This window comes from Ixodes scapularis, unplaced genomic scaffold (genome assembly GCF_016920785.2).
Source record: "Ixodes scapularis isolate PalLabHiFi unplaced genomic scaffold, ASM1692078v2 PGA_scaffold1__304_contigs__length_218370807, whole genome shotgun sequence".
Lineage (NCBI taxonomy): Eukaryota > Metazoa > Arthropoda > Arachnida > Ixodida > Ixodidae > Ixodes > Ixodes scapularis.
Genome location: NW_024609846.1, coordinates 148,174,624 through 148,202,122, shown reverse-complemented (window position 1 = coordinate 148,202,122; position 27,499 = coordinate 148,174,624). Strand labels below are relative to the sequence as shown.

At 46.7% G+C, this 27,499-nt stretch overlaps 2 protein-coding genes across 2 annotated transcripts in view; one reads left to right on the top strand and one right to left on the bottom strand.

Annotated features, from left to right (window-relative positions):
• Positions 1 to 27,499, top strand: part of LOC115323868 (neprilysin-11-like) — a 138,773-nt gene that overhangs the window by 10,501 nt on the left and 100,773 nt on the right. Inside the window, exons 5-6 of the mRNA XM_029984376.2 lie at positions 8,294 to 8,481; positions 18,762 to 18,956. Of these exons, the coding sequence (XP_029840236.2) occupies positions 8,294 to 8,481; positions 18,762 to 18,956 (383 nt within the window). The remainder of the gene's footprint in view (positions 1 to 8,293; positions 8,482 to 18,761; positions 18,957 to 27,499) is intronic.
• Positions 24,249 to 25,288, bottom strand: LOC120843395. Its single transcript, XM_040214766.1, has 2 exons — positions 24,509 to 25,288; positions 24,249 to 24,437 (listed from the first exon to the last, which is right to left on the bottom strand). The coding sequence occupies exons 1-2, from the start codon at positions 25,286 to 25,288 to the stop codon at positions 24,249 to 24,251; spliced, it is 969 nt and encodes a 322-aa protein (XP_040070700.1).

The window sequence follows — 27,499 nt, the reverse complement described above, 5'->3', positions numbered from 1 at the left end:
AGTCTGTCAACGACTACAAAAGACGGGCCTGCACATTACGTGATCATTGGTAGATCCCTGAGGCGTCCTAAACAAAAAAACATGCTCAAGCTTGACGAGGGTAAGGCCCAAAGCGGCAGGCGCGGGTGACTTGGCGTCACCGTGTGTGATAGCGTCGCGCTTGTCGTGAGAGGCAGAGAGAAGCACACATGGCAACGCCGATGCGTCTGCCGTTTCCTGGCAGGGAGGACTGTGAGGTGCGTGCTCGTGAGAACGAAGCCGAATGAGGCTTTGCCGACAACACCCGACGGTTCGTGAACACGACACACGATGCGCAACTCCCTCACCGTGACATGTCGCAGCTATCGCTCAGACTGTACTGTACTATTGGGGAAAAATGAAATGCGAACAGAGGAGCGCGTGGCTCGCGGTACAGGCTGCGCCGCCTGGAAGTGAGCCTAGGAGCGAGGGTGCGTGGCCTACTTCGATGTGTTCACGACTCTCGATTGGCGCTCCCCCAGCTTCGGCAGTGCGCCTCTCAGTGCGCTGAAAGCTGTCACCGCTATCTTTGCCTGCTCGGCGAGTGCGGCGAGCTTCTTTGCACTGCACGCGCTGAGCCAGCAAAGATAGCGGTGACAGTTTTCAGCGCACTAAGAGGCGCACTGCTGAAGCTTAGGGAGCGCAGAGGGAGGGGCGTGAACACTTCGGAGTAGGCCACGCACCCTCGCTCCTAGGCTCACTTCCAGGCGGCGCAGCCTGTACCGCGAGCCACGCGCTCCTCTGTTCGCATTTCATTTTTCCCCGATAGTACATAAGCACAGGATTGCCCTTTTTCTTGATAGGAGCATTAAATATGAGCAGTGTAGGTCAAAACACACGCCTATTTCAGCTCTGCGTCGTGCGCCAACTGAATATTGGCGCTAATAACGACGCTTTAGACTATGCAATTGTTGCGTCCCATATCCTCGCCTTTTAAATCTTTCCTTGCTGTCCTGTTACAATAAACACATTTTTTTATCAAGCATTTCAAGGCGCAAACTCTGAAAGACAAGATGTAGCTTTCTGTCATGGAGGCAGACAGTTTCTGGAGGCGAAATGACGCCACAAGAGTTTAAGCCAGATGTGTGGAGGGACGCTCCCCCAAGGATGACTAAAACCGCTGTGGTTTTCGTCATCGTTGGAAGCGTCTCCCTCCACACATCTGACTTCAACTCTCGTGGCGTCATTTTGCCTCCAAAGGCTTCCCACCTATATGCTTTTAGTAATCCCAAGTGGCAAGCTAAAGAAACGCCTAGCATGGCACAAGCTTGAAAATTCGAGGGGCCTAACTTAGGCCTAAGACGGATTTGCTCCAAGGCTTTAGTGAATGCCACAATACTTCTTTGGGGCGTTTTTATGACCTTTTTTATGGCTCGCCAAATATTGGAAAAGTGCAATACCTGAGCAAAAACTATCACCTATGAACCGAAGAACTAGCAGTCAAGTTTGTGTCTGACACTTGCTTTACAATTTAGACCAAACAATGCTACAAAAAAAGAAAAAAGAAAAACGAAAAAACCCAGAAGTGAAGACTAACTCTGGCACTTTTTGGTGATTTAAACCCGAATATGCTAAATCAAATCTAAACTGCCAGCAGTGGAGCTTAACTCTGGCACTTGTTTGACAAATTAGGGCTAAAATACCCAGACTCTATCGAACGAAGGTAAAACTGGGCTCCCCCTTTTATCCTCGGCCAGTTTGAGGTTCTAAATTTTCAGATCAACCTCAAATTTCGGCTGAAAGGCGTCTGATACTTGGGATGATGATCTAAAACATGTTATACACTACATAAGTCTCAATAAATGAATAAAGTGCATTCGGCCCCCCCCCCCCCCCCCGTCTTAACCCCTCCCGCCCCCCTTTTACCCCCGCCCCCTTCAACTTCGCCATTCCTGACAGCTTAATAGTCTTGCAAAGAGGTGGTTCCTAGGGTGATAAACTACCTAACTCGGCGCCTAGATTTTTTTTTGAAATATATACAAGGAACGGAACTTTAATTTGTTAAAGTATACGAGGAAATTAAGCTTTGAATCATATTGTATACATTACCTTGTTACTTAAAGGGGCCATGAAGGCAATTTTTGGATTTTTTTTGGCGACTGAATTGGGTTCCAGGCACGTCCCAGGCCACGTTGCCCAAATTTCAGCCGAACCCGGCGCTTGTGTTCCGCTCAAACCAATTAAACAGTCGCGGTAATAATCGTACGAGGATCGATTGCGGCGACGCTCCGAGAGATGCGGGAGAAGTCAGGAGTGGAGCTCGCATGACGTTACGGGCCAAAAACCGCGACGTCACAAGAGACACGTCAGTGATTGGTCGAAACGGGAGACGCGCCCTCGGCCACGTTTTAGGTCGGGATTTTTATGAACACTTCAAATTTACGCTTGAATAACAGTGAAAAGCATATAATCAGAGCGGAAATGATTACTAAACTGTAAATAAAACAGCATACTTATTTTTCTCTTACTATGCTGTACGCTAGACGGGCAACGAGCAACTATGGGCAAGCAAGATACATAAAAAAAATAACACAGCGCAGGACACGCGGGAGACGTTTGGTTTTGGTTTCAGATGTCGGTGTCGCGTTTATTTTGGGAACACGGCACTCGAAGGATTCTGGAAAGCGGTAGTCATGCCAAATTTGTGCGATGAATGAAAGGAAAATTCTATCAAAAATCGATAGAGAGCTCGACGTTTCAAGGCCAGTTCGGCCCCTTGATCACGGGTGACTGTTTTTGTTCTTGTTGTCGTCCTCCGAATTGCCCGGTGTTGTTGGCTTCTTTAAAGCGGCCGTTGTTTCTGCACGTGTTTTATGGTCCGTAGCGCCTCCCGTGAGACACCGCAAACCGGACGCGTAGGCGCTTGGAAGTATCCCAGCTGACCGGTTGACGTTATTTTCGGTGTTCTGAATGCACCAGGACTCTAAAAAAAGGCGTCTTCGCCAGTTTCTTTCCGTGCCAAGAACAGCGCAGTTGTTGAATCCAATCGTGTGGCCCTCTTTCGGGACCTGTTCTGCCTGCGCGCTACACTGCATGCTATTCTCTTTGATGTCATACTGATGCTGGCGTAGATGTTCCGGGAAGTTTTTAGTTTCCGCAACGTAGGAGGCGGCGCAGTCACCACAGAGGATGCTCGACGCCAACAGCATACGGTGCAGAGAGCCGGCGTCATTAGCAGACGATGGTTTCGACTCAAACGCAGCGCACGTTCCGCAGGCAGCGACTGTCGCAGAACCAAACAAAGGCGCGGTAACAGCAAGGAGCTGTAAAGCGGGTATCACATGCAGTGATTCTGCGGCCGAAATCGTTGCCGCTAGCGCCGCGGCGGCACAGACCGCGAGGTTTCACTTCACATGAGTGTTTTCTGCCGTTGCGATGGCCAATGTTGCTTGCAGCAAGCAGATGCGCCGTTGCAGTAAGCAGATGTTCCTAAATTCTTTGAGCTGCGAGACCCAAAGAACCCGACGCTTCGACACTTCACTGATAAGCAGTTCATTGAAATGTGCGCGATACATTTCTCCTACTTAATGTGACGATCTGTGTTGGAAACGACACGTCGATGTCGCTCAGTTTTTCTTCTTTTGTTTTTCTCGCGAGATCTCGTACAAGCCCCTTCCGTTTAGCGTCTCTTGCGCTCGCTACAGTTGCTACTCAGGCGAGGAAAGTAAAAAACAGCCGCGTTATTAATTGAGAAAACGAATTCTGAGCAAGGGGACAGCAATTCGCCTCCTCCATAATCTCCTGAACAGGTCCGACGCGAATTCTGAAGCAAAGAAGCTAGACCCGCCGGAAAAAAGAAACCGCAAACCAGTTGCTTGCGTACTTTCTATGCTTGTCGTCTGCTTCCCGAACGTGTAAAGACCACCGCCCTATGCGCCGGCTTTCCCGCAGTGTTTCTCCTCCTGTCACGTGATTTCCCGCCGTGCTGTGAGTGGCCAGCACGGAAGCTGCCGCTCTGCCGCGACGAAAAATTTCCAACCTGGTGGAATTGTGCCGGTCAGCCGCTGCGGCTGGCCAGAGCGCCGCGACTGGGAAAAATCGCGCCACATTAAGGCCAAAATCGCTGCATGTGAAACCCGCTTAAAGCGGGTTTCACATGCTGGGATTTCGGCCCTAGAGCGGCGCGATTTCTGCCGTCACGGCGCTCTGGCCAGCCGCAGCGGCTGAGCGGGACGGTTTCACCAGGTTAGAAATTTCCAGTGTCGGACAAAATACTCGATAAAAGTGTTTAAGTTAAGTTTCTAAATACTTGCCTCATAAAGTATTTAAAATACTACTCAAGTATCTTGAGTAGAGTACAAATACTTAGAAATGTAACTCAATTCCTTTTGAAGATACTTCCGCATTGCCTAATTTGTATCGACGTCAGTGGCCACGACAATTATACAGCCGCGCAAATCTGGGTTACCAGAATGGCTCATTAGCACGCAAAAAAAAAAAACTAAAAAAAAACGTCGTAGGTTTTTTTATGCAGTCCGACTATAAGGAGAAAATTATTGTCACGAATGACAAATGATGAGGCGGTGAATAACTGAAGAAAGTAAACGTCTAATGGGGGCTAACTTGTGCCAAAAACAAAAGCGAGAATGGCTAGCGTCGTAGGCGTCGATGTCGGCAAAACAGCAGGATCGAGCGCTAAGACAAAATTGACTCCGGCCCAAAAAGAAAAAAAAATTGGCTTGCTTCTGTATGTTTGTTCAGCCTTGATGTTGGTACGTCTCAACGGGTGACCGGTCGCTTAGCTGTAAATGAGAAATTGAGCCAGTGCAGTACAACCGCTAACCTGGGCCCGTCTGCTCGAAGCGCTAACCGCGGTACCTAGGAGCCGCAGTACCTAGGTACCGCACCTCTATTACGTTTTGTGTGCTATCAATATTCGGCCGATTGAGTCAATTCAATCCACTTTCCAAAGACGTTGCCATGCCGACAGTTATAGCGTCCATTTAGGCTTAGGAATGGCCAGAATCGAAAGACTACATAAAAATGGGGCAAGGTCATTGCTCATGCTTTGCGATTTAAGCGAGGTAAGGCAAAGCGAAAGCCTCCTACACCATTTGTTGCTGATTAACACGCCCAATATTGCAGCTACAACGACATACAAGTTCCAAAGCGAGCGGCGCTCACTCACTGGGGCACCGCCATGTTTCCCCACGTCCCTACCGAGCCCCAGTCACCTGATTTCAAAATCCCTCTCTTAGGTACTGCGGCTAACTTTAGCCGCGGTCAGTGCTTCGAGCAAACGGGCCCTGGGGGTTTTAACGTGCATTACGCAGTAGTGATTACACGAACGCGTGCCTGTACGAAACTCATCCAGATCGAAACGGGCGGGGGCGGTGGGGATCGAACCAAGGAGGTTCCCAGCGCAAGCTTTCGTTACCGCCACGCGGAGCACCTTCTGTGCCGGCGTGGGTTTCTGAAACTTTCGGCGTATAGAATGTTCTGCGCGTAGAACATTCGTAACTTGATCACACGACAAGGTTCTCGAACCTACGGGAATGTCAAGTTGGAAGTATAAATAAAAGAGGAGTCCGCTTCCTGAAATCGAACCCGGAGGCTCCGCGCGAGAGCCAAGCGCGGTAACCACTCGGCCTCGCGCTCACTCGGCGACGCGCGTGGCAATATCACTGATACATGTTACAAAACATTTCTGGGACAGAAATAAAGAGGTCGCTTTAGCTAAAGTGACAACGCTGAATATCACGTCCTGTGGAGCATCTTAGAAACATCGTTTATCTACAATCCATATTTCCTATATGGGGAGTTCACTATAAACGAACTTGGAATACGGATTCTCTATATGGGGAGTTCACTATAAACGAACTTGGGATACAGATATCAGTGAATTGATAACAAAGAGAACCCACATAGTAGCCAGGGCAGTGGTCGCACCTTCTTCAAGTAGGTTGCGTTCAGAAAAGCACTCAGCGTTGGGGGGCGCTTTGTTGGGATTTTGAGAGGTCATCCTGCTTTTAGTTCGTTTCTTGTCCTGTTATCTGTTTATCAATGTTCGCTTACAAACCGTGTTCGCGAGAGTAATAAGTGACGGACTGACAACAAAAAGAAAATAAACAAAAGAAAGCCTAGACGTTTTGCTGTAGGGGGTCAAATAGACAACAAGAAAAACAAAAATGTTTTTTTTTTTGTCTACTGCTCCTGTTTTTTTTTTCATCTGTTATTTTCTTGACACTCAGGTCTGCATTGTTTTCGTAGGTCGCTTCCCGGTCTGCGCTGCGCCCCAGTGTGGCAATCCTAACTTCCATAAAACCGCCCCTTTTGTTTGAGGATTTTTCGGCGGAAACTCTAGGAAACAAAAGCCGCATTTGGGAAGGCGAGGGGAAAACCTTCATTTACGAACTTTTGGCTGATTTATAAGTCACAATCAGCAAAAAAAGCGATGTTTTTCCACGAGCTCTACCAAAGTCACCGTAGCTTATGGGAGCCAGCAACAGGATTTGGTTCCTGGAAAGAATGTTCACGTTTGCTCATACCACGCCCACGCCACTTCATACCGAAAAACTCGGACACGTTTGCTCGTGCCACGCCCAGGCCACTTCCTACCGAAAACTCAGAAAATGGCTAAATTTCAAAAATGTATTTGTGATAATGAGTACAAGATACTCGGAATCATAATTAATATAGAGTATCAAATACTCTCGATCAAAAGTATCTGCAAGATACCAAGATACTTCAAAAAGTATTTGAAATACAGTATCTTTAGTAGAGTATTTGAGATAGGCACAAGTCTGGAAATTTCTCGCCACGGCAAAATGGCGGCTTCCGTGGTGGCCAGCCACATCGAGGCAGGAAATCACGTGACAGGACGAGAAACATTGCGGTAAAGCTGGCGCATCGAACGTCGGCGTGCCCCAAATACGGGGTCGACCCCTCTCCTCCCCTCTACTCGGAGGGCAATTTTACATGGGTGGACCCCCCGGTACACACAAAAAATGGAAGAACAGTATCCTTACAAGACTACAGTATTAAAAATGCGCAGAAAGAAAAAAACACATTTTTTTAAAGCTTTCATATAACAATTTGAGATGCGCGAATATTCTAGTTTCGAATTCTAATCAAATAGCGACTGACCGAAAAGCTTCATTCCACTTTCGAATACATAGTACTCAAGTTATCGTATAAATTTACGCATCGAATGCTGCTGGTAAAACTCTTCGTTTATTCAAGAACGCCACCCGTATGGTTGTCAAGCCCTCCCGGGTCTCGGAATGATACCCGTGCCACACGGGCAACTCGAATGCCATTTACAACGAATGTAATTTGTGTGATCGACGAATCAGCTCGCAATCTGTCGTGCGTGGAATGCGCTACGCCCAGAGTATCGCGCGCTGATTGGCCGTCCGCTCAATTACCATTCGTTGTAAATGGCATTCGAGTTGCCCGTGTGGCACGGGTATAATTTAAGTCAAGCCTTCTCTAACACGTCTCCACTAACTATCGCGATGAAAAGTAGCCGTATTCTTCGAACGAAGTGGTTGAGCTCTACCCTCTTCGACGCGCTCGACGAAAACCCGTGGACCACGCATGTCGCCCTATTGAGTTCAAGTCCCTTCCGCCAACGACCGCAAGCTCATTGCACTACAAACCTATTGTTGCGCCCATAATAAGTCAATTAATTACCACAACACGAATAGCAACAAAAATAGAACCCTCCTCCTTGGTTCTTCTTATAACCCGACGCCTTCCGCGGTTTTAAGTGAGGTGCCACGGCTAGGTGGCGTAAGGTGCCTCTCGGATTCAAAGCTCGGATTCAAACTGTTCGGCAGCACCTTTCTATACTCCTAGCACGCTGCCGACGCTGTGTGTCCACGCGAGAATGGGTGAACACATTCATCAACTCCGCCTGAAATGTCGCGCTGGCGAGTAATAATTAACGCCGTTTTATTTGTGCTAGCGGATTTTGTTCAGCGTGCTTGTGTTAGAGTTAGCGTATATGCCTTTCTTGGTTGAGGCAGTTTTTTATAGTTTCTTTGCATTAGAAATGCAGCATTTGTTTTTCGATATTTGATTCGATATTCTACATTGTGGCAACCATTTTGCAACCCTTTGATTCGAATTCGATCTAAGCTAATAATTATGAATTGCCCACACCTAGTAGTCAAGATATGGGTATGCTTCACACTAACCCTGTACGCGTTTCGGGCATTGGATGTACCTGGACGTGAATTATCCATGCATATTTTGATAAAGCACTACTTATCTCCTTAGGATAAAATTACTCCAATATAAAAGAGAGCCTTGATTTTTATGCTACAAACAGGTGATTACAGAAAAGAGGCCGAAGTAATTAAAAGTCTACTCAAGAGATACGGTATTAAGTCATGGGCTTTGCAACCCGGAGTGTCCCGCACGAACTACCTCAGCGTGCTAAATTCTACTGGTCTGTACCCATTCCTGAACGTGGAGGTGAAACGAACCAAATCGAGTCCGTCCCGAAATGCTCTGGTGGTACGTACTCTTAAGTTAAAAGCGTGACTACATGAAAACGTAAAAAAAAAATGAAACGGTTTCCCATTTCTCACAGATAAATGACCTGGTTTCGAAAAACAATTTTAATGATTGGATACTTACATTAGATTTCTAGGGGTGGTTTTACAACACGCGTGTCAAGGAGTTTGTTTTTATATGCCACAAAAATATACATGTAACAGCCCCGTTTAAGTAATTAAAAAGTCGCTCTTTATTTCTTAGAAAATTGTTTCATACGAAATCTTTAAGGGGAGCAGAGTGAAACCACGCATTTCTAATGCTTGATTTTTTTATCGATTTTCGTTGGTTGTTATAAATACGTCAAAACGAAAGCATTCACAGTCTCCATAATAAACCTGAGACGAAGGAAAAATAAAAAAACGGACAGTACAACGAAGTCCCTATTACTATAATAGAGACTTCGTTGTACTGTCCGTTTTTTTTATTTTTCCTTCGTCTCAGGTTTATTATGGATACCATTCACCAGCTCGCCTGTGTTTTTTACCTTTCTTCACTAAGCATTCACAGTATTCTTTTGGATGGTTTCATCTTAACTCAAGCACGGAATTGGGGTAAAATTTTTCATTTTGACGAAAAAGTGTATGTTTTCTAGAAAACCCTTCTGTAAAGGGGAGTGCAAACCGCAAGTTCGGGCGATGTTTTGTTCTCGAGATATGGACATTGTAAGCAGCCGATGCGAACTGACCTTTCTCTCACCTGTCGGAGGTGCCATGTTTCCCTCGTTTCTGCTTTTTGACTTTTTTTGGTAGTGCAATGTAACTTTTTTCGCCCACTCACAGAGCATAAATTATTTATAATCAATAATTGTATTGCTATTTATCTTCACTTTCGTTTTAAAGATTGTCAGAATGTGTCCCTTTGACAATAATTGTCAAAGCTTGAACAGCCCTTCCGGGTGACCCATTTGAGATATCGTAACATATTTAATATTTTCGGAAAGCTAAGACTATACTCTTTTTATTGATAACAAATTTAATAATGTATGTAAAAGAGAAAAGAAAGTGTAATTTCATACAACAAGGACTATTTGAAAACTTTGCAAATTGGAGGTCGATTTTCTAAAAAGCCCACCTTTTATGTGGTTGATTTCTTTTTTTCTAGCTAGCTATTGCAGTGATTTATAAGGTAATATAATTATTAAATGTAGTTTTCGTTTGTATGCCATCTATAAAAGCGTACATTTTGGTTTTCGTTCACTTGTCGCCCAGTAATACAAGTCACTCACAAAAATACGCTAACTAATATTTAACGCCTCTAAAATGTTTAGTAGCTACCTTAAATTCCTTTAATAAAAGAAGATGCAAACGGCCAGTTATGATAATAAAGCGTCTGATTCATAACATCTTCAATGTTTTTTTTGTGTGTCTTTTTTTTAATTGCCAAACCGCTTCTTTACAGCAATATTTGACGAAGTATAGCAAGCTGGCTGTGTGACCTAATCGATATATTTTTATGATCTTTACATCACCGTAAAGCTCCAATTAAGCTATTTCTTCTGAATATAATTTGAATATTTTGCTCAAAATAGATGACGCGGAACATTTACCTGAAAAACGAATATTTAGAAAAATTTGCACGTTTGGAGTCGACTTTCTTAAAAAAAACCACCTTTCATTTCTTTCCTTTTTTATTCACAGTTAGGTAATAAAGTAGTCTGTCAGGAACTACCAACAAAAATTGTAATATATTGTTTGTATGGCCGCTATTAGGACTCGAATCTCGTGCTATGAGAGTTTTGAGCGGGACTTCGCATAGATGCTCAGCTGAGCAGAAGTTTGACCCATGTAAGGTTTTCTACTTAATGTTAATAATTACCTAAACATATGAGTGTAAAAGCCAGTGAAGCAACAATATTTATCCTAACAATATTTATTTACTTGGCACTGGGGTGATTGGCAAGGTGTGTGAGCTTTGCCCTATGTATTGACGGAAAGATACGTAACATCTAGACTCCCGGTCAAGAGGAAAAAGTCTTAGTAACCCGGCATGAATCACTGAAAATAGAAATGAAACCTAAACAAATGAATAACACATTTGAAGCCTTAAACGCTACGAAATTCTCGTTCTTTTACGAAAGAGTCCATATGGGCACAAAATAAAGCGTACTTCCTAAGCATAAGATAATAAATCGTACATATGTATATGCACTGCATATCTGTTTGACATAAGAAAATATGACAATTACATATCAAGTTCGGTATTTCAAACTCAAAGACGAAATTAAAAAGCCCCAGAGGAATTCTCTAACGATCTGCATTCCCCCCAATTGGGAGGAAGTAAGCGCTGGTGCCCGCATTTGTGGATGCGGGCTTTAGGTAACTTTTGTTTTAAAGTGCACTACTTTAAATTTTATTAATGTTTATGGTTGCATATTGAGGTAACTGCTAACGATAAATAGAAAACCTGACATAGGCAAAACGTCTGCTCAGCAGAGCGCCTGTGCGAAGTCCCGTCCAAAACGCTCATAGCACGAGATTCGAATCTTGATAGTGGCCGTACAAACATGATGTTACAATTTCCGTTGGTAGTTCCTAATAGACTACTATATTACCTAACTGTGAATAAAAAATAAAAGTGATAACAAGTAGATTGTTTTAGAAAATTGACTCTAAACTTTCTAGTTTTTCGAAATATTGTATTGTATTGTATTGCACTTCTACTGCACAGCGCCGCCCGGTGTGCAGGAATTCAGGAAAAGGCATGCGCCCATACACGTTTCGTGCCCCTGACACCGACCGGGCGGCGCTATAAATTAAGACCAGGAAAAATAGAAAGAAAAAAATATAAAAAAGGGCAACGAAGGTAAGTATAGGTCAGGAACAGACAAACAAGTCGAGGCACACATAATGAACAGTATTTAAGCAACACATACATGCACACACACGCACTATACGGGGGACGCGATTGCTCTGCACAGCTCCCGAATGTCATCATGGTGGTCAGGGAAAGTTTCTATCATCTTTTGGGAAGGGACCTACAGAGAGTTGCATCATGTAGGAGCCACGAGTTGCTGTGGCGCAGGGTCCGCGATAGAGGGGGCTGCAGCCTGCAGTGCGTTTGTTGAGGCTCAGTGGAAAGGGGACTTTAGGCGGACCGGTGCCGATAAAGAGGCAGAGCAACCTGATTGCTGCCATATCCCTACGGTGTTGTAGGCTCTGCCACTTGGCGTGCTGTAGGAGTCTTGTGGTAGGGAGTTCCCTTGAGGCCGTGTGGCACGACGATGGCAACACACGTCTGTAGAGCGTGAGGGCTGCTCTCCGCTGGATACTTTCAAGGGAGCCATTCAGGGCAGTCGAGGGGGGATCCCATATAGCTGAACAAAATCTCGAGTTGAGGGAGCACCAGAGCGTGTATAGATCTCTAAGTGATGCCGCCGGCATGCCGTGGGTGATGTGAGTAATGAATCCCAATGTGCGCCTCGCACGGGAGGTGGTCTCGTGCACGTGTCTACTTAAATTTAGGCGCTGATCGAATGTAACTCCAAGAATTTTGCTGTTGCTGACATTAGGTAGGGGGATGTCACCAAGCGTAAGGCTGCAAGTAAGTGATCTGTTCTATGAGGACATGCTGAGGGTCATGCTTTAGCTTTTTTGGTGTTTATCGGCAGCTTGTGGACCGTAGACCAGTGGAGACTGGCGTCGAGGTCACTTTATAGGGAGGTAAATGCGTCAGGTGAGTTCCGGGGCTGTATGAGCGTGAGGTCATCGGCATATAATATGGCTTTGAATTGCATCCCATCAGTGATGTCATTCACATTCATGGAGAACAGCGTTGGCCCCAGTACGCTGCCCTGTGGGACGCCGGCAAGCACAGTGCAGGGCGCCGAGAGGTGGGCATGGAACGCCACTCGGGTCCGGTCACTGACAAAGTTCATCAGCCAGTTGGCCAAGGCGCCCTCAATGCCAACCCTCTCCATCTTTTGGGGAGGAAGCGCATGGTCAATCCGGTCGAATGCTTTGCAGAAGTTCAACTGGACTAACTCGCATGGAGTTCGCTGATCAAGATACGTTCTGAGTGTGTGGACAGCCACGGCCAGGGCGGCCTCGCAGCTGTGCCTTCATCGGAAGCCATGCTGTGCCCGGCTGAACAGTCCATAGTCCTCCATGTGGCCCAAGATTTCTTATTGATTATTCTTTCGAGCGTGCGGCACACTATTGAGGTTGATGCGATGGAGCGATTGGAGTCCGTGGTGTCCGTGCCACGTCCACCTCCTTTGTGAACAGGTGTTATAATGAACCTCTTCCAGGCCGAGGAAATAGTGCCGGAATCCAAGAGGCGCTGGAACATTATGGTCAGGATAGCCTTGATTACAGGGACAGAGAGCTTGAAAAATGCAGGATGCACTTGGTCTGGCCCAGGGTTCTGGGCTGTGCAGATGGAGGACACTGAGTCTTGTACATCCTGTTCTGTGATTGATAGTGACGAGAGAACGGGCTGAGGGGATGATGCAGGGCTGTCGATGATTGAGGCTGGTACTAGTGGTGGTGTCGAGGGGACCGGGGATAAAGATGGGGTAGGTGTTTCAGGGGGTGACCAAATTGATGAGAAGCGTTCGCTAAATAGGGTAGCTCTTGTGGAGGGGTCGGATACCAATCTATGGTTGTGCTTGAAGGATGGGTGACTGGGAGAGGAGGATTTCCGTCGGGAGTGTACATAGGCCCAGAATAACTTGGGCTCTTTGGCTGCTCGGGCTGCGATACTCGTGACATAATCCTGATGCGCTATGTGCGCGAGCCTCTTCACTTTCCTCTGCAATTTCTTGGCTTCAGTGTAGCTGGACTGGCAGTGTCGTTCCCGTGCTCTGTTGAATAGTTGGCGCTTTCTTCGTGCGATCTTTACGATGTCGTTGGTTATCCATGGCGGCCTTCTCTTCTTGGGGGCAGAAAAATGAGGGAAAGTTTTGGTCTGAATAGCGGCCATAAAGTCGAGCCAGAGCTCGTACATGTCGTTTGGAGAGGATTCAGTCAGCACCATTGACCATGCGGCAAGGTGGAGGAGCATGCAGAGGTGGGTAAAGTCTGTCTTTGCGTGGCGGTGTACCATACGAGCAAAGCGACCCTGGCGGGGAAACGGTGTATAACTATGTATATGTATGGCCTTGTGATCACATCCAAGTAAACTGTCCTGGGCGTAGCTGCCCGATACGAAAGTGGGTTTTGCGGTGAAACACAGGACAAGTTGGGACTCCTTTCCTGCTGGCGACCGGTATGTGGGGTCGTTGCGCAGCTGGACAAAACCAGCAGGTTCCATCATCTCGAGGAGCTGCTGGGACGCTGAGGTAGACGGGATGGGGGACGAGAAATCAGTCCAATCGATGTGCACATTAAAGTCTCCAAGCAGGTAGATGTTGTGTATGATGAGCGCTGTTACACAAGTTTGTCGATGAAAATTTGGAGGGTTTCGAATACCAGTGTTTGTGAGTGAGGGGGAATGTAAATACAGGCTATGAGAAATTTGCTCCGGGAGTTCCAAAATTCTACGAAGATGGCCTCCAATGCGTCCTATTCGAGGTCATATCGGCGGCGGCAAGCAAGGTAGATGGGGCGAGCACCATCCCGCACGGGACGTCGAGCGATCTTTCCGCAACACCTGGTACCGGGTGGTGTCGACGATCTGGCCGTCGCATGTCGCCGAGTCCAGCCATGTTTCGGCGAGGGTGAACACAGTGTAGTCTGTTGATTCAAGTAAAGTGTTTAACTCTTATGTTGTTTTTCACTGATCTAACGTTGGAGTACCAAATTTTCAATTGCTCTGCATTCCTTCTCGTTAACGTAGTGGGGATGGTCGGGTTGGGTCTGTCCCCGGCTGTGGTTGGTGATGCGATCGTCGTTAGTGCAGGCTGCTTCGGCGCTTCGAACAGGCTGTCGTCGAACGATGGCAGCTGGCACATGCCGCAGTACCATGGTTCCGTGCAGTTCTACAGACGCCGATAGGTAGGCAGTGAGAGCTGCTCAAATTTTTTGTGGACCCAGATGTTGCACCCATCGCATTGTAACGCAGCCACGCTGTCGTAGAGCGGCCTGCAGCAGCGAGGACAAGTAGGACACGGTCCCGGGTTGAGCGGTAAATCACCAGCATAGAGCAGAATCAGGTATACCTGAGGTTGAAGGACGGAGGTCGGGCGGCAGTACGTCTTGGTGATACGCGTCCGGTTCTTCACCGGTGACGGATTGGGGCTGAAGCGGGTAGGCTTAGCTTATCCGCGAGTGAATGCCGCCACTGTGCTCCGCTCCAGACGATCGAAATTCGCTTGACAATGGGCACGTTGCGTCGCGAGGTGTTTGCGTGGAAAGAGCGCCGCAGGCGAAGAGTACCGAAGCGTGGAGAGCGCAAACCAAAACATAAACAAGCGCACACACTTCAAAACGTGACCGTTTGTCATGCGCCGGCACGCATTTAGGCACATGTTGCGCATTATATATTTAACGAAAAATATTCAAATTATATTCAAAAGAAAGCGATTAATTGGAGCTTTACGGTGATGTAAAGAAAACAAAAATATTTTGATTAGGTCACCCAGCACAGCTCGCTGAACTTCGTCAAAGATCGTCGCAGAAAGGCTGCTTGAAAAAATAAAAAAAAAGAAGAAACCTATCAAGGACTTTAGAACTTAGACGCCTAATTAGCATAAAAAAAGCATAAATCGAGAGTGTTCCGAAAAGGTTATATTGGTGTAGCGTAAAAAGTAGGGAAACGGAATGAAGTGAAATATGGCACCCCCGATAAGCTGGAAAAACGTCAGTTTCCACCTTTGCAGCTTCAATTTTCCATAACTTGAGAACGAAAAATCGGACGTACTCGCCGTTTGCGTCTACTTTTATTACAGGAATTTCCTGAGAACACGCTTTTTTTTACAAAAACTTAAAAAATGTACCCAACATTTTTGCCTGAGTAGAGGTGAAGTCACCCTTTTATAAATGTATAACGTACGGCCTATTCTCTTGTTTATATCCAGTTCCATTGGCAGATTTTATACAAAAAACATATTAAAAATATATTGTTCCTTTGACGCTTTCGTCACATATTTTGAGCCTTTCATGCTAGAGTTCATCACAAAAATTGCTTACAAAAGAGAACACCCCTGCAGTCCTATACATATGCTGGAGAAGTGTAGCCGGAACACGAGGTCTACATGTTGTATATGTTGTCTTATGGGCATCAAGAGCTGTTAGGTTCAAGTCGGAACACTCTTTGGGTGGGGAAATAATACAGAAAGCGCGGAAACATAGACAAGATGGAAGATAAATAAATAGTATATATCCATATACGAAACTGGGAAAACCAATATGCATCCCGACCCAAAGATTCTGACAAAACACACGGAGAGCCAATGCCGTCAGAACAGCGAGTGGGTAGGTGCAGACACTGCTTCGCAAGGGCGGCACGTTCTCATAACTTGCACCCATATATTTCGCCTCCACCACCTGCGATCGTCGCCCCTTCACATCCAAAACAACTGGGACACCACTGCCCTTAGCACTTTAAGGCTAAACCAGCTTGTAGTTGTAGTCAACATGCCAAGAGGCGTTCTTTTTGCAGACAGTCTTGTTTTTGACATATTCTACAGAGAGATATTTAGAAACGGTCCAGTACGAGATAATGTCGTAGTTAGATGAGACGAGCCTATTTTGCAGCTACGCGTATTCCTTCGGAGCTTGTGTCGCGTGTCCGCCGCTCGTTGTGCGTGGCTCCTGCCTCGTGTGTGGTGCGTGCGTTGGTGCACGTTGCTCTAACGTGTAGATGGGGTCGTTCACTTGTTTGCTACATAGCAAAGCCAACTGCGAAACTAGCATTTTGACGATTCTGGTGTGAGAGCGTATTTGATCTGTTACAAACATTCAGCAGAAAAGGGAAGTCCCATTAAAGGGGTTATGACACGCCAAAAATAAAAGATGAGATGGGAATGCTGCTATACTCCGTTTCCCTTTAAGTCCGAGCGCGGCGTACGCTGAGAAACGACAGCGCCAATCAAATAGCAGCAAAAGTGCAACGTCACAGAGTGCATCAGCGGGGGTCCCAATCAAGTGCAAAAAGTGCGCTTTTGTCGCTGCTTGGTTGGCCCTATCGTCTCGTAGCGTCCGCTGCCCTGGGATCTAAAGTGAAAGAGAGTATAGGACCCGTTGTATATTCCAATAATCTTGCAAAATTTGTTTTGAAAATGGCGCGTTAGATTCGTGGATGAATCGATTTATATGCGGGTCCCTCGGAAGGGCGAATCCGGGCGGAGCGGGAGGCTGGTGACGTAGCCTGCCTCCCGCGCGGCGTCCCTTGCACGCACTCAGACTTCGCTCTCCTGGCATCTCGAGCTTGAGCTTCCTCGTTTACCTTCCGCGTTTCGAGCATGCGGTCCATGACGATTATTTCTACGGCATTGATCGCAGCAGCGGTGACAGTGATTGGTACACAGAGATGTTGGAAGCTGTTAATTTTGACTGTGACGCGCTGGCGAACAGCTCCAGCGACGGCGAGTTACGGACGAACTCGCCGTGGTCACCGTCGTCCGGGAATACCTCGCAGGCGCATGCAGGGTGGAAGGTCAACGTGCCGGGGCGAGAACGAGAATAGCGTTCGAGTAATCGAGTTGCGTGAGCGGTTTTGATCGTACCGCGGCGAGGAGAGGTGGGGCGATCATGGGGGCGCCTAGAATGGGAGAGCGTTCATGGTCACGTGGTTTATGGACACCATGGTGTGACTAACTTGGGCAGTGTTGCCTGGTCGCCAGATGAAGATGATAAAAATTCGTAAATTGATAATTGCAATTACCTGAGCTCTAAAAATCGAGTAACTTGGTGTTTATACTAAGTAGTAAGTAGCCTATGAGCATTTCATTTCAAGAATAATCTATCCGTTTAATTTTCGTGTAAAAAACCCCTTTAAGCCAACAGAAAGTTGACATTATTAGGAATAATCGAAAATAATAATAATAAAATATAATTTAATAACAAATGTTTAAATTGTAACAAAACTGATTTTCTGGTGGAATTTAAATATGAATATAAAGTGATTAATCAAAATAAATAAAAAAAGATTGGTACCAATCGATGGCACGTGTAAAGGGCTGTATGTCTATAGTGTCTAGTTAGCAAAGTTAGTAATTAATCCTAAAATAAAAGGCTCAAAATACCTCGCCAAAAGGTACAAGGTGCGATGTTTGACATCTATTTTATTTATGACAAATTCTGTCAAAGCACTCTTGTGAAAAATGTAGGCCGCACATCATAGATTAACAAGAAATATTTTATTATGACAAATATTTGCTTAGCTTTTTTCAAAAAAACGACAAAACTGGTTACAGAAATTAGGCAGTAGAAATGCAGAATTTTCCCTTGCTCCCCTACAGAATTTTTTTGGAGAGAAATACATTTTATAAAGAAATAACTAAACAATTTATAGGCACATTCCCCTCGCACAGAAAATAAAGTACGAATAAAAAAAATGCCTTCGTGCTTTCTCTCTTCCCTCTCACTTTTTTATGTTTGCATTGTTTATCCTCTTGTTTACCATTATCTTTATGTACGGCAGCAGCTAGGTAGTGAATAAACTCCATCTTAAATTTACAGGGGCTATGAATAAAACCCACGCCTACAAACTATGTTTTACACAGTTGGATGTACCAAGGTCACTAGATCACGGATCGTATAATTTAGGCTGTATCAGAGTATCCATTTTGCGCTTTGTTTTATATCTGTGAATGCTGAACCGTAAAAACGGCGACGTCAAGGACAACCGCAATAACTTTGAGAACACCAAAATCAGTGAGGTTCAGACTAACGCCCGGCAAAAACATATTGAAATCGGTGCACTTTCAAACTACCACGTCAATATGTTTAAAGATATCATCAGTCCAACCTTAGCAGACAAAGACGAAACTGCTTCTCAATGGCCATGGCCGTAGTCATCCATTAAGAGGTGGCCAAGAAGGTCTCGAAACGCTGGGCCAATCATTATCACTTTGGTTGGGAGACCATTTTCGGTTAAAACTTGCCACGTTAATCAGATAAGAGTTTATTAATTATTACGCATAATTTTTGTTTAACCTAGACATACTTGTTTTTGTAGAAAAATGACAAAAGAAAAATGTAGGACTGTTGCATCCGCAAAGTGGACACGTTTTGATTAGACTTGAGAAATGTTTTCCTCCTCGAGGTTTATCTTTGTATTGCTATCGGGCTCAATCTGTTTGTTTGACGATCATTGGTGCTATTTGGTATCGAATTTTTATTTTTCATTCTATGCAGGTGTCTGCTGCTTCGCCACATGTTCTACCCTGGACAGATTGGCAAGGACACGGGATAAGCCAGAGAAAACGAGATAACATAAAAAAGGCCTACAAAAAGTTTATCAAAGATGTTATACTGTTAGTTCATCCGAAGCGTCCTAATGCAGAAACAATTGCTGCGGGCATCATGCACTTCGAAGAAAGCCTCGCGAAGGTAAGACGCTCGGAGTAATCTCACTTAGTAAGTCATGGGACATATATTCTGTATGCCTGCTGTAATGACCAACTAATACATCTAAATACTTGTGCAACTAATCGACCACCATCGATAATTTATTTTAAATAATTTATTCTTCTGTCCACCGCTTTGCCCATTTTCCGTCCCGCTTTTATTTCTTTCCATCTTTCCGCTGAACCCCTGGTAGATTACATGATCGTTGTGGAGGAGATTCTACGTCACGTACCGGAGGTTAGCGCGGAGCACGAATTGTACACGAGTTCTGCGTCATTGTTAAGCTGGGACTCGTGTCCAATTTAGGGAAGGACCCGAGTTCCAATCCGAGGCTGACGCAGCAGACGTGTCCGATTCGTACCCCGCGCTGACTTCCAGTAGGGGACGCAGAAACTCCGGCACTGCGGCCCCTTTTATTAAAGAAATGTGGCTCCGGTGCACCGTGCCAGGAGTCCTTTACGTCTTCGTGCACACTACCCCAGTTTTAACAGGACGTTACTAACGTCCTGTTAAAAAGGTGTCAAAGCTTATGCTTTGAGCGCAAGTATTAAAAAATACGACACTAGGCGACTTACCACCTCGTGAACGCGTTAAAAGGTAGCACAAGAAGCACCACCCACTGTTGAGGCGGCTAGCAAACGAGAACCAGCTGTGAAAATAACAAATGCATCGATACACAGCGGTGACGAACCTAAATATTGCAACATTTTCGGGTTTGTCTTATTTTTTTCTACCCACGTGTTTCTGCATTTTCGTTTTACAGTTTTCTTAAGAGTAAGGTATTTTTCATTTTTCTCGGCTTTCCATGATGCTATCAGCACTACAGCTTCAGAAAAATATTTCTGCCCTGCTCTTTCCCTGGCTTCTTTGTGAACATAATTAAAAATGTAAAACCAGGGCGGTGTGGTGTCCTAGCTGTGTTGGCTACCCACTAGATCTTTATTAATCGTCTTTGGTTAAGCTCATGCAACAATGTATAGTTGAGCTTGAGATCCACTACACTGTATGTCGAGGACGCTCTAGGTATCGGGTTGCACCTACCGAAATATGAAGCTTATGAAGCATGCTCAACTAGAAATATAATCATTTCTGCGTAAATCTTGCATGACGATTCATAGATTCAAAATGGCGGTCAGATGATACATATGATTCAAAATTTTGTTTATAATAATTAGGGTTCAGTGTTTTCAATATTTAGCCATAAATTTCGAAAAGTAGCCTCCAACTTCGATTTATCAAAATCTAGAAAATGCTGGCTTCAGGGAAAAAAACTTCTTTTTGCAACTTTATATTGTGCTAAGCAGGAACACGATGCACACTGAACTGTCTACAAGGCCATTTCGTTCTTTTGTAACAACATTCCTTGTCCCGTTTTGTTTAACAAGCATTCGAACCACGCCTATGTTCCCCGACGGTTAAAAAATCCTACGTTTCTGCCATCGTTTTTTTTGTATAACTAAAACCGAAAACCGCCGATTCTGAGGGAAGAAATAAACCACCCTTAAACCCACACTATAATTTAAAGTAGTATAAATCCCAAAAGTCTTAAAGATTTGTTATCGTCAAAGTGTGGGGGTTCTTCATATATCTCACTAATTTGATGCTGATTAGAAATAGTAATGCAAAAGATTGGTTGATAATACATTTAGTGAAAGACCAAAAAGAGGAGAGGAATTTGAAAGTCTTCGGTCACTACGAAGCCTGGAAGACGGCTTGAGAGTGCAGATGTGGGTCTCTACATCCGTGTGATGAACGCAGTCTAAGTCCATGTTGAATGTACCTGAGACTGGGACAGAAATTAACATATAAGTCTTTCGACTTATATGTTCATTTTTGACCCAGCCTCAGGTTTATTTAATATGGTTAACATTCACCAGCTCGCCTGCACTTTTACTATATTATTGCAGTCTAAGAGTTCGCAAATTATGCCTTTTTCAAATTCGATAGCCAAAAGTTCGAAACTGTTTTAGGGCCTTTGCGCGAGGCTTAGTCAGTGAGCATTTCTAGAAACTTACATGCCACCAGGGCCCGTTTGAAAGAAACGATGTTGTAATGGAGCTATATTTGGCTAAGTAAGTATTTTTCAGCAACAGCTGCTAGTGGGAACCCTCCAGGGAAATAACATGGTCGTCCTTCCCAAAAACTCCCTGTTCGAAGCAGCGACCTATGAATGACAGCCGTTTTTTTCGACTGTCTATCGCTCTACGAACTGAGCTATCGATCGGACATTCCTTTGAAAAAGGGCGGTTTTATATAAATATAATTTCCTTCGTTCTTTAATAATGTCTCGGCCATCGGCGCCTCGTGAGCCTCGTGCGTACACGCAACGCAAATGACGAAAAAATGCCACGAGCGAATTCTGGGGGCCCCGCAATTGAAAGAGAATCCTTGACGTATATACCCCTTTCACTTAAAGTGCAGTCAATGTTAGAAGCACCATATCACAAGGCATCGGCTTTGAGACATTCGTTTGCAGAACAAGCTCAAGCGTAAACGCTATGTAGTATGAAATCCAGGAGAGCGGGCTAGCTCGCTCTTGTATCTTACACTCTTATCTTAGCTTAAGGGTGAACAGAGCATATATGACTAGGCACTGAGAAAGAGAAGAACATTAGAACGCATGGGGACATCAAAGGACCTAATTATGCTTGAAACGATTGGTAGATAGACTCAAACCTAGCTGGCTTTGTCTCTACCCAAAGTCAGAAAGCGAACGCGTTCGACGTTCGAGCGCGTCTGAAGAGTGATCAGAGATAAAGGCAGGTAGCTTTGCGTCTCCCACCTAATTATTCGAACCATAGCTCGGTGTTTTGATGTCCCCGCGCGCTCGTGTCTCCACCTCTGCTTTAGTTTCAACTTGTATAGAAGCTGTTGGCTGAAGTCGACACCCCGTTGTGCCGGCGCCGGCCCACGGCCACCCGATCAGACGAACTTGCACGCCGTACTGCTAGACCTCAGGAAGCCCGTAGCAGGTCTGAAGAACACACATTTCAGTTACGGTGCTCTGATGCAATACCACCTAAAAGACAAGGACTCCCCCCAAGCGTCATCATTAGTGAATCTATGCAGCGTCGCCTAGGTCGCTCCAGCAACGCCACCAGCGCGCGCTGGAGCATAGCCTCCTCTATACTCACAAAGCCTGGCAGTTCGACGACGGAGCCATAGAGTGCTCAGTTGAAGATTGGGAGCGCGAGGATCTGGTAGCACAGGGCATCAATGTGCCATTTTTGGGGGAACCTGGACGTCAGCGCACAGCGTTTGCAGCGGCGAAAACCCGAAACACACTTGTTCGCAAGGGAGAAGTGTATTTCGGCGTCTCGCCGCAGCAGGGCACCAGTCACGTGAATCGCCTCTCACCCGTTGTCTGCTGCTCCATCTTTCCCATTTCGGCGGCCACTTCTCGTGGCGTTCTGCCAGGCTTTGCCAGTATACGGGAGGCTGTGGCTGTAGCATCTCAAACGAGCACGACGCTAGCACGCGGCAGCGCCAAGACGGACGCGTCTGCCTGTTTGCAGCGGCCCTCGTAGAGCTTTAGCTTGTCTGCCGTTTGAGGCAGGTCAGGGATCCACTAACGATCACATCATGCACAGGCCTTGTGTGCTAGGTGGTACTGGCTGAAGAAGCACGTCATAGATGAAGCAGGGATGAGATCATGAAGGAATTTTAAAACTCGACCCAACCCGGCCTGATAAGTCTCGACCCGAACCCGGCCCGAGCCCGACTATGGTTAATGGACGTTTGCCCGAACCCAACCCGACCAATCAATATTTCGACCTGAACCCTGCTCGATCCCGAGAGCTATTTTGAACATGACTCCGACCCGAATCCGCTCCGAAGCCCCTATTTTTTTTTTTTTTTAACAAAGAGTGCTTTTTGGCTGGCTGGCTCCTAACATTTCTTGAAAATGCGTAAATGAAAAGGCTGATTAAAAGCGAGGAATCAATTATTGGTGATCAACCTGGTACCCATTCGATGTGATTCTGAAGCTGAGAAAAATGAAGCAAGATGTTGATATCAGGTTAATTGCGATTTAGAAGAAGATTGACGAACACGTGGACGAGAGCGGGTCCTTTTTTAGTTTTCAGCGATTGTTCGGAGCAACACACAAAACAATTTGCGTTAGTACCACTGTCTTAGCCATCATAGGTGCGAAGACTAAAATACCTGACCGCTAATTAAGAGACCCAAAGTTTGAATCCTGACGCTAAAAAAAATATTTCCTTTTTCGACGGCTTCGTAATAATCGTTCCTCTTGCCAAGATTCACAGCGAACCAATTTTTTTTTCGCTTAGCATTATAACCCGTTTCAACAAAAACGATGCCCTATTTTACCTCGATTGGGGTGCCATGTCTAGAATAATTGTGTCAATACAGAAAGTCAGGCTTAATATACGAAACTTCAAAACTGATTTAATTAAACAAGTACGCACACAGTAATTTCTTTTACGTGTAAATTAATTTTAGGAAAAGAGAAATTTGTAAATGCAGAAAAGCTTAGTTGGCGTTGCTTGGTATTTAGTAACATAATAAGAATAACATTCTTATTTTATATTTACAACTCTGGAGGCCGAGAAAAAAAGAGCCGCACGAAACGGCTTGACGGGCTGTCGGCTCCCGAATTGCAATTCCGCGAATAAAATCTAGAACACGAGCTTTGTTGAATGGAAATCGAAATTCAGCTCGTGACAAGAAATCACATACTGAGTTAAATGTATTGCAGTGAATGGAACGTGCCACATATGTTTGCCAGCATTTTTGGCATCGAAGTGGGCATTTTCTGCGTTGTAACTTGCGCTCGCTTACAGCTACTGTTTGCATGGTCACAGATGTTATGAGGGGGTATACCACAGTTCCTAATATCAAACTTCTAGATATAGTAAGACTGGGTTGTTTGTTCTCGACACTTAAATCCCGTCCCGTCTTGAGCCCGACGCAGCTTGTTATATGTAAGCCCGAACCCGACCCGAGCCTGAACAGGGCGCTCATATACGGGCCCGAGTCCGGCCCGCCAGTCGGGTCCGGGGTTTAGGGTCTGCGGGTGCTTGTCCGAGCCTCAGAGATTTCTAAGGCGAAGTACGGATGATTCACGGGTGCAGAATCGAAAGCAGAAGTGAAAATGCCGAGAAAAACCTCAAGGTCGAATTGAGCTTAGGAAGATTTGGATTTGGATTTTGTGGCGTCCCCTTTGTAACGGGTGGCCGCTCGCTGGAAATACCGGCGACGGCCTGGAAAAAAAAAAAAAAAAGACTTGCTCAGCTTGGTTTATAGCCAAGCCTAGCCGAGTTCTTGTTCTGTTAGAGCTTCGGTCGGGTCCACGGTGTGGGGCAGGTCGACTTGGGTGGAAAAAATCGGTTGTCCGGCTTGTGCTTGCACGTCCGGCCCAGCTCGCCTCTCCCTCTTCCACAGCCGCCAGGAAATCTCCCACCACTGCTCTAGTCGGCGCTTGGTAGTCTCGACGTGTTCCTCGCCGTCATCCCCCCGCTCCGCCAGGAAATCTCCCACCACTGCTCTAGTCGGCGCTTGGTAGTCTCGACGTGTTCCTCGCCGTCATCCCCCCGCTCCGCCGTCCGGAAGCCCAGCGCGTCCGGCAGATGGTCCACCTGGGGGCACGGGCTGAGGGCCTCGCACTGCAGCACCAGATGTTCGGTTATCTCCTCTGCTGCTCCGCAGGCGACGCAGGTGATTGGGGCCCCAGTGTCATATCGCGATCTCCACAGCCTGGTCTTGAGGGTTCCCGTGCGTCCCTCCAAAAGCAAGCCGCTGCCCCTGGAGTCATCGTACAGCTGCTCCCGCTCGATCGCCCTCTTCGAGGCCGCATACACAGTCATTGATGACTTTCGTGTGGCCGACTCCGTCCACCTTCGCGTCTCGACCTGCCGCACGTGCTTCTTGAGGTCCGTAACCCCCTCTCGGAGCGGCCGGCCGTCCAGCAGGGTCGGTGGTACTTCATACTTCCCCGCGAGCCTGGCCAGCCGTTTGGTCAGGCGCGTGTTTACACTCCTGTACACGAGGTAGTTAAACACCCTCCTGGCCCATCGCTCCTCTCCGAGGCCGCACAGACGCCTCTCGTAAGCCAGCTTAGCCACCGCTTCCCTCGACTCAAAAGCAGACCACCCGAGGTCCCCCTGCATCCCTTCGTTTGGAGTCCCCCCGTGTGCCCCGAGTGCCATCCGCCCCGCCTCCCGCTGTCGAACCTCTAGGAACTCCCGAGTCTGGGACGACGTGCACAGCACCGGATTCGCGAAATTCAGTCCGGGCACCATCTCCATCTTCCACAGGCTACGAGCAACCTCGTAGCGGGCGAAAGGCCACATGGACGTTGCTGCCAGCACTCCCTTTCCCCTCATGGCCTTCGCCCGGAAAGCTGATTTGTGTGCTTGGATGTAGTTCCTACCCGTGGACAGGTGTACACCCAAGTACTTGTAGTCTGTGACACACTGCACAGTCTCCCCCTGCAGTACAAGCGTACAAGCGGTGTGTTCAAAGCCACCTCTACATTCTCAGTAGGCCCCCACTTCAGCACTTTGCACTTACGGGAGCTGAACTTTAGGCCCAGTCGGTCCCCTTGTTTTGTGCATATGTCCAGCAGATGTTGCATCTCTTCACTGGTGCCCGCTGTCAGCACCAGATCATCCGCATAAAACAGTCCTGGAAGATGTTGTCCCACGTACCACTTGCCCATTTTCCATGTAGGACAGGTTTAGGCCTCTCCCACACTCCTCCAGTTCTGCCTCCCATCTAGATACATATAACATGAACAGGAGAGGGGAAAGGGGGCATCCTTGTCGTAAGCCTCTTGTCACTGGGATTGGTTGCGTGTTCATGCCCTCCCGTTCCACCACAACCGTTGTGTCCCTGTACAGCTCCTGGAGGAGCTCAAGTACTGAACCTGGCACTCCAATCTGTGTCAGTTCCCACCAGAGCCTTGAGCGGGAGATTGAATCATAGGCCTTTTCAATGCCCAAGAAAGCCGCCCATAGGTGTCTCCCCTCCTGTTGTACAATCTCAATTGCTTGGGTCAGCACATACAGGTTGTCCTCGAGCTGTCGGCCACTCCTAAAGCCGTTCTGGAGCTCGCCCAGTACATGTTTCTGCTTTGCCCAGCCTTGCAGTCTGCGTCTTATGACTTGCATGCCTACCCTGTACATAGTGGAGGTCACAGTAATGGGCCGGCAGTTTGTCAGGTCTGTCTTCTCTCCCGTTCCCTTATATATGAGCTTCACTCTCCTGTGCCTCCAATCTTTAGGTACGTCTCTGCCGTGTAGGACATTTCCAAGTGCACCTTGTAGGGCTTCCTTCATCTTGGGTCCCGTTTTCTTTAAGACGCTCATTAGCACCCTGTCCGGCCCCATGGCTGTGCCCGCTTGCATATTCTGAAGGACTCTGTGCATTTCCACTTTCGATGGTTCTTCCAGCAAGTCAGAGTCTTCCGGGGTCCCTTCCCCCGTGTTGTTGCTCTGCCTTTGTGCTGACCCTCCTGTGCTAGGTGTAATTTCATATCGTGGGTCCCCTAGGTGTGCCTCCTCCTGTAGCAGTTTGGCCACAGTCTGTGACACCAAGCTGAGACACTCCTCGTCCTTGACGATTTGCAGGGTCAGTGGACTCTTCAGGTGTTGTGATGCTGTTCTTGGCCTTCCTAGGCGTTTCATATGCCTCCAGAATTTCCTGGGTGCTGCTCTTCCGCTTCGCTTTAAGTCCTGCAGTGTATGCCTCCCCACTGCCCTTCTCCTTTGGACCACTTGTTTGCACTTTAGCTTGGCTTCTCTGTGCTTCTCCCAAAGTTCCTCCTTCACTTTCCTTTCTCTCACTGCCCGATGACACCTGCAGGCCTCTTGGCGAATGTTGATGGCTTGTCTGATTTCCGGGTGCCACCATCTTTTTAATTCCCTCCTCGTTGACATGCCCTTGCCTTTCTTCATCTTCTTTATTTCCATGCTAATGCAATTCACAATGCTCTCATAGGTCATGTCTCTGTTTGCCACCTTTTCTAGCTTACGGGCAATCTCTTCAATCTCGTTCTCTCGTAGAGCTCGCTCCCTTGGCAAGATTTGTGTAGCGCCTGTGGTCCTCGGTCCTCCGAAGATAGCCAAGATTCTGTTGTGGTCGCTGCCGACACTGACCGACCCCCCTCGTCGATGGCAACCCTGACCAGTTTTCTACTTATCATTGGGGACATGAGGATGTAGTCGATGCATGACTTTTGGTCTCCGGATACCCAGGTGTACTTTCCCTCACATGTGCTCAGTGTGTTTCCAAGTACCAAGTCATTGGTCTCTATCAAGTCAAGTAGGTACTGCCCATTTCCATTCCTCCTACCGTCCAATTCCTCAATATGTGCGTTAAAGCCCCCCAGGAGAATTATGTCATCTCCATGGTTCCTCATCTCCTGGACGTCTTCATTCAAGCACTTGGCCATATCTTTGTTCTTCTCCTTCGATCCTTTCCCTGTCCACCAGTACACCACTGCAACTGCTAGAGGTGTTCCCTTCACTGTGCCCCTCATCCACATATGTTCACAGCACTCC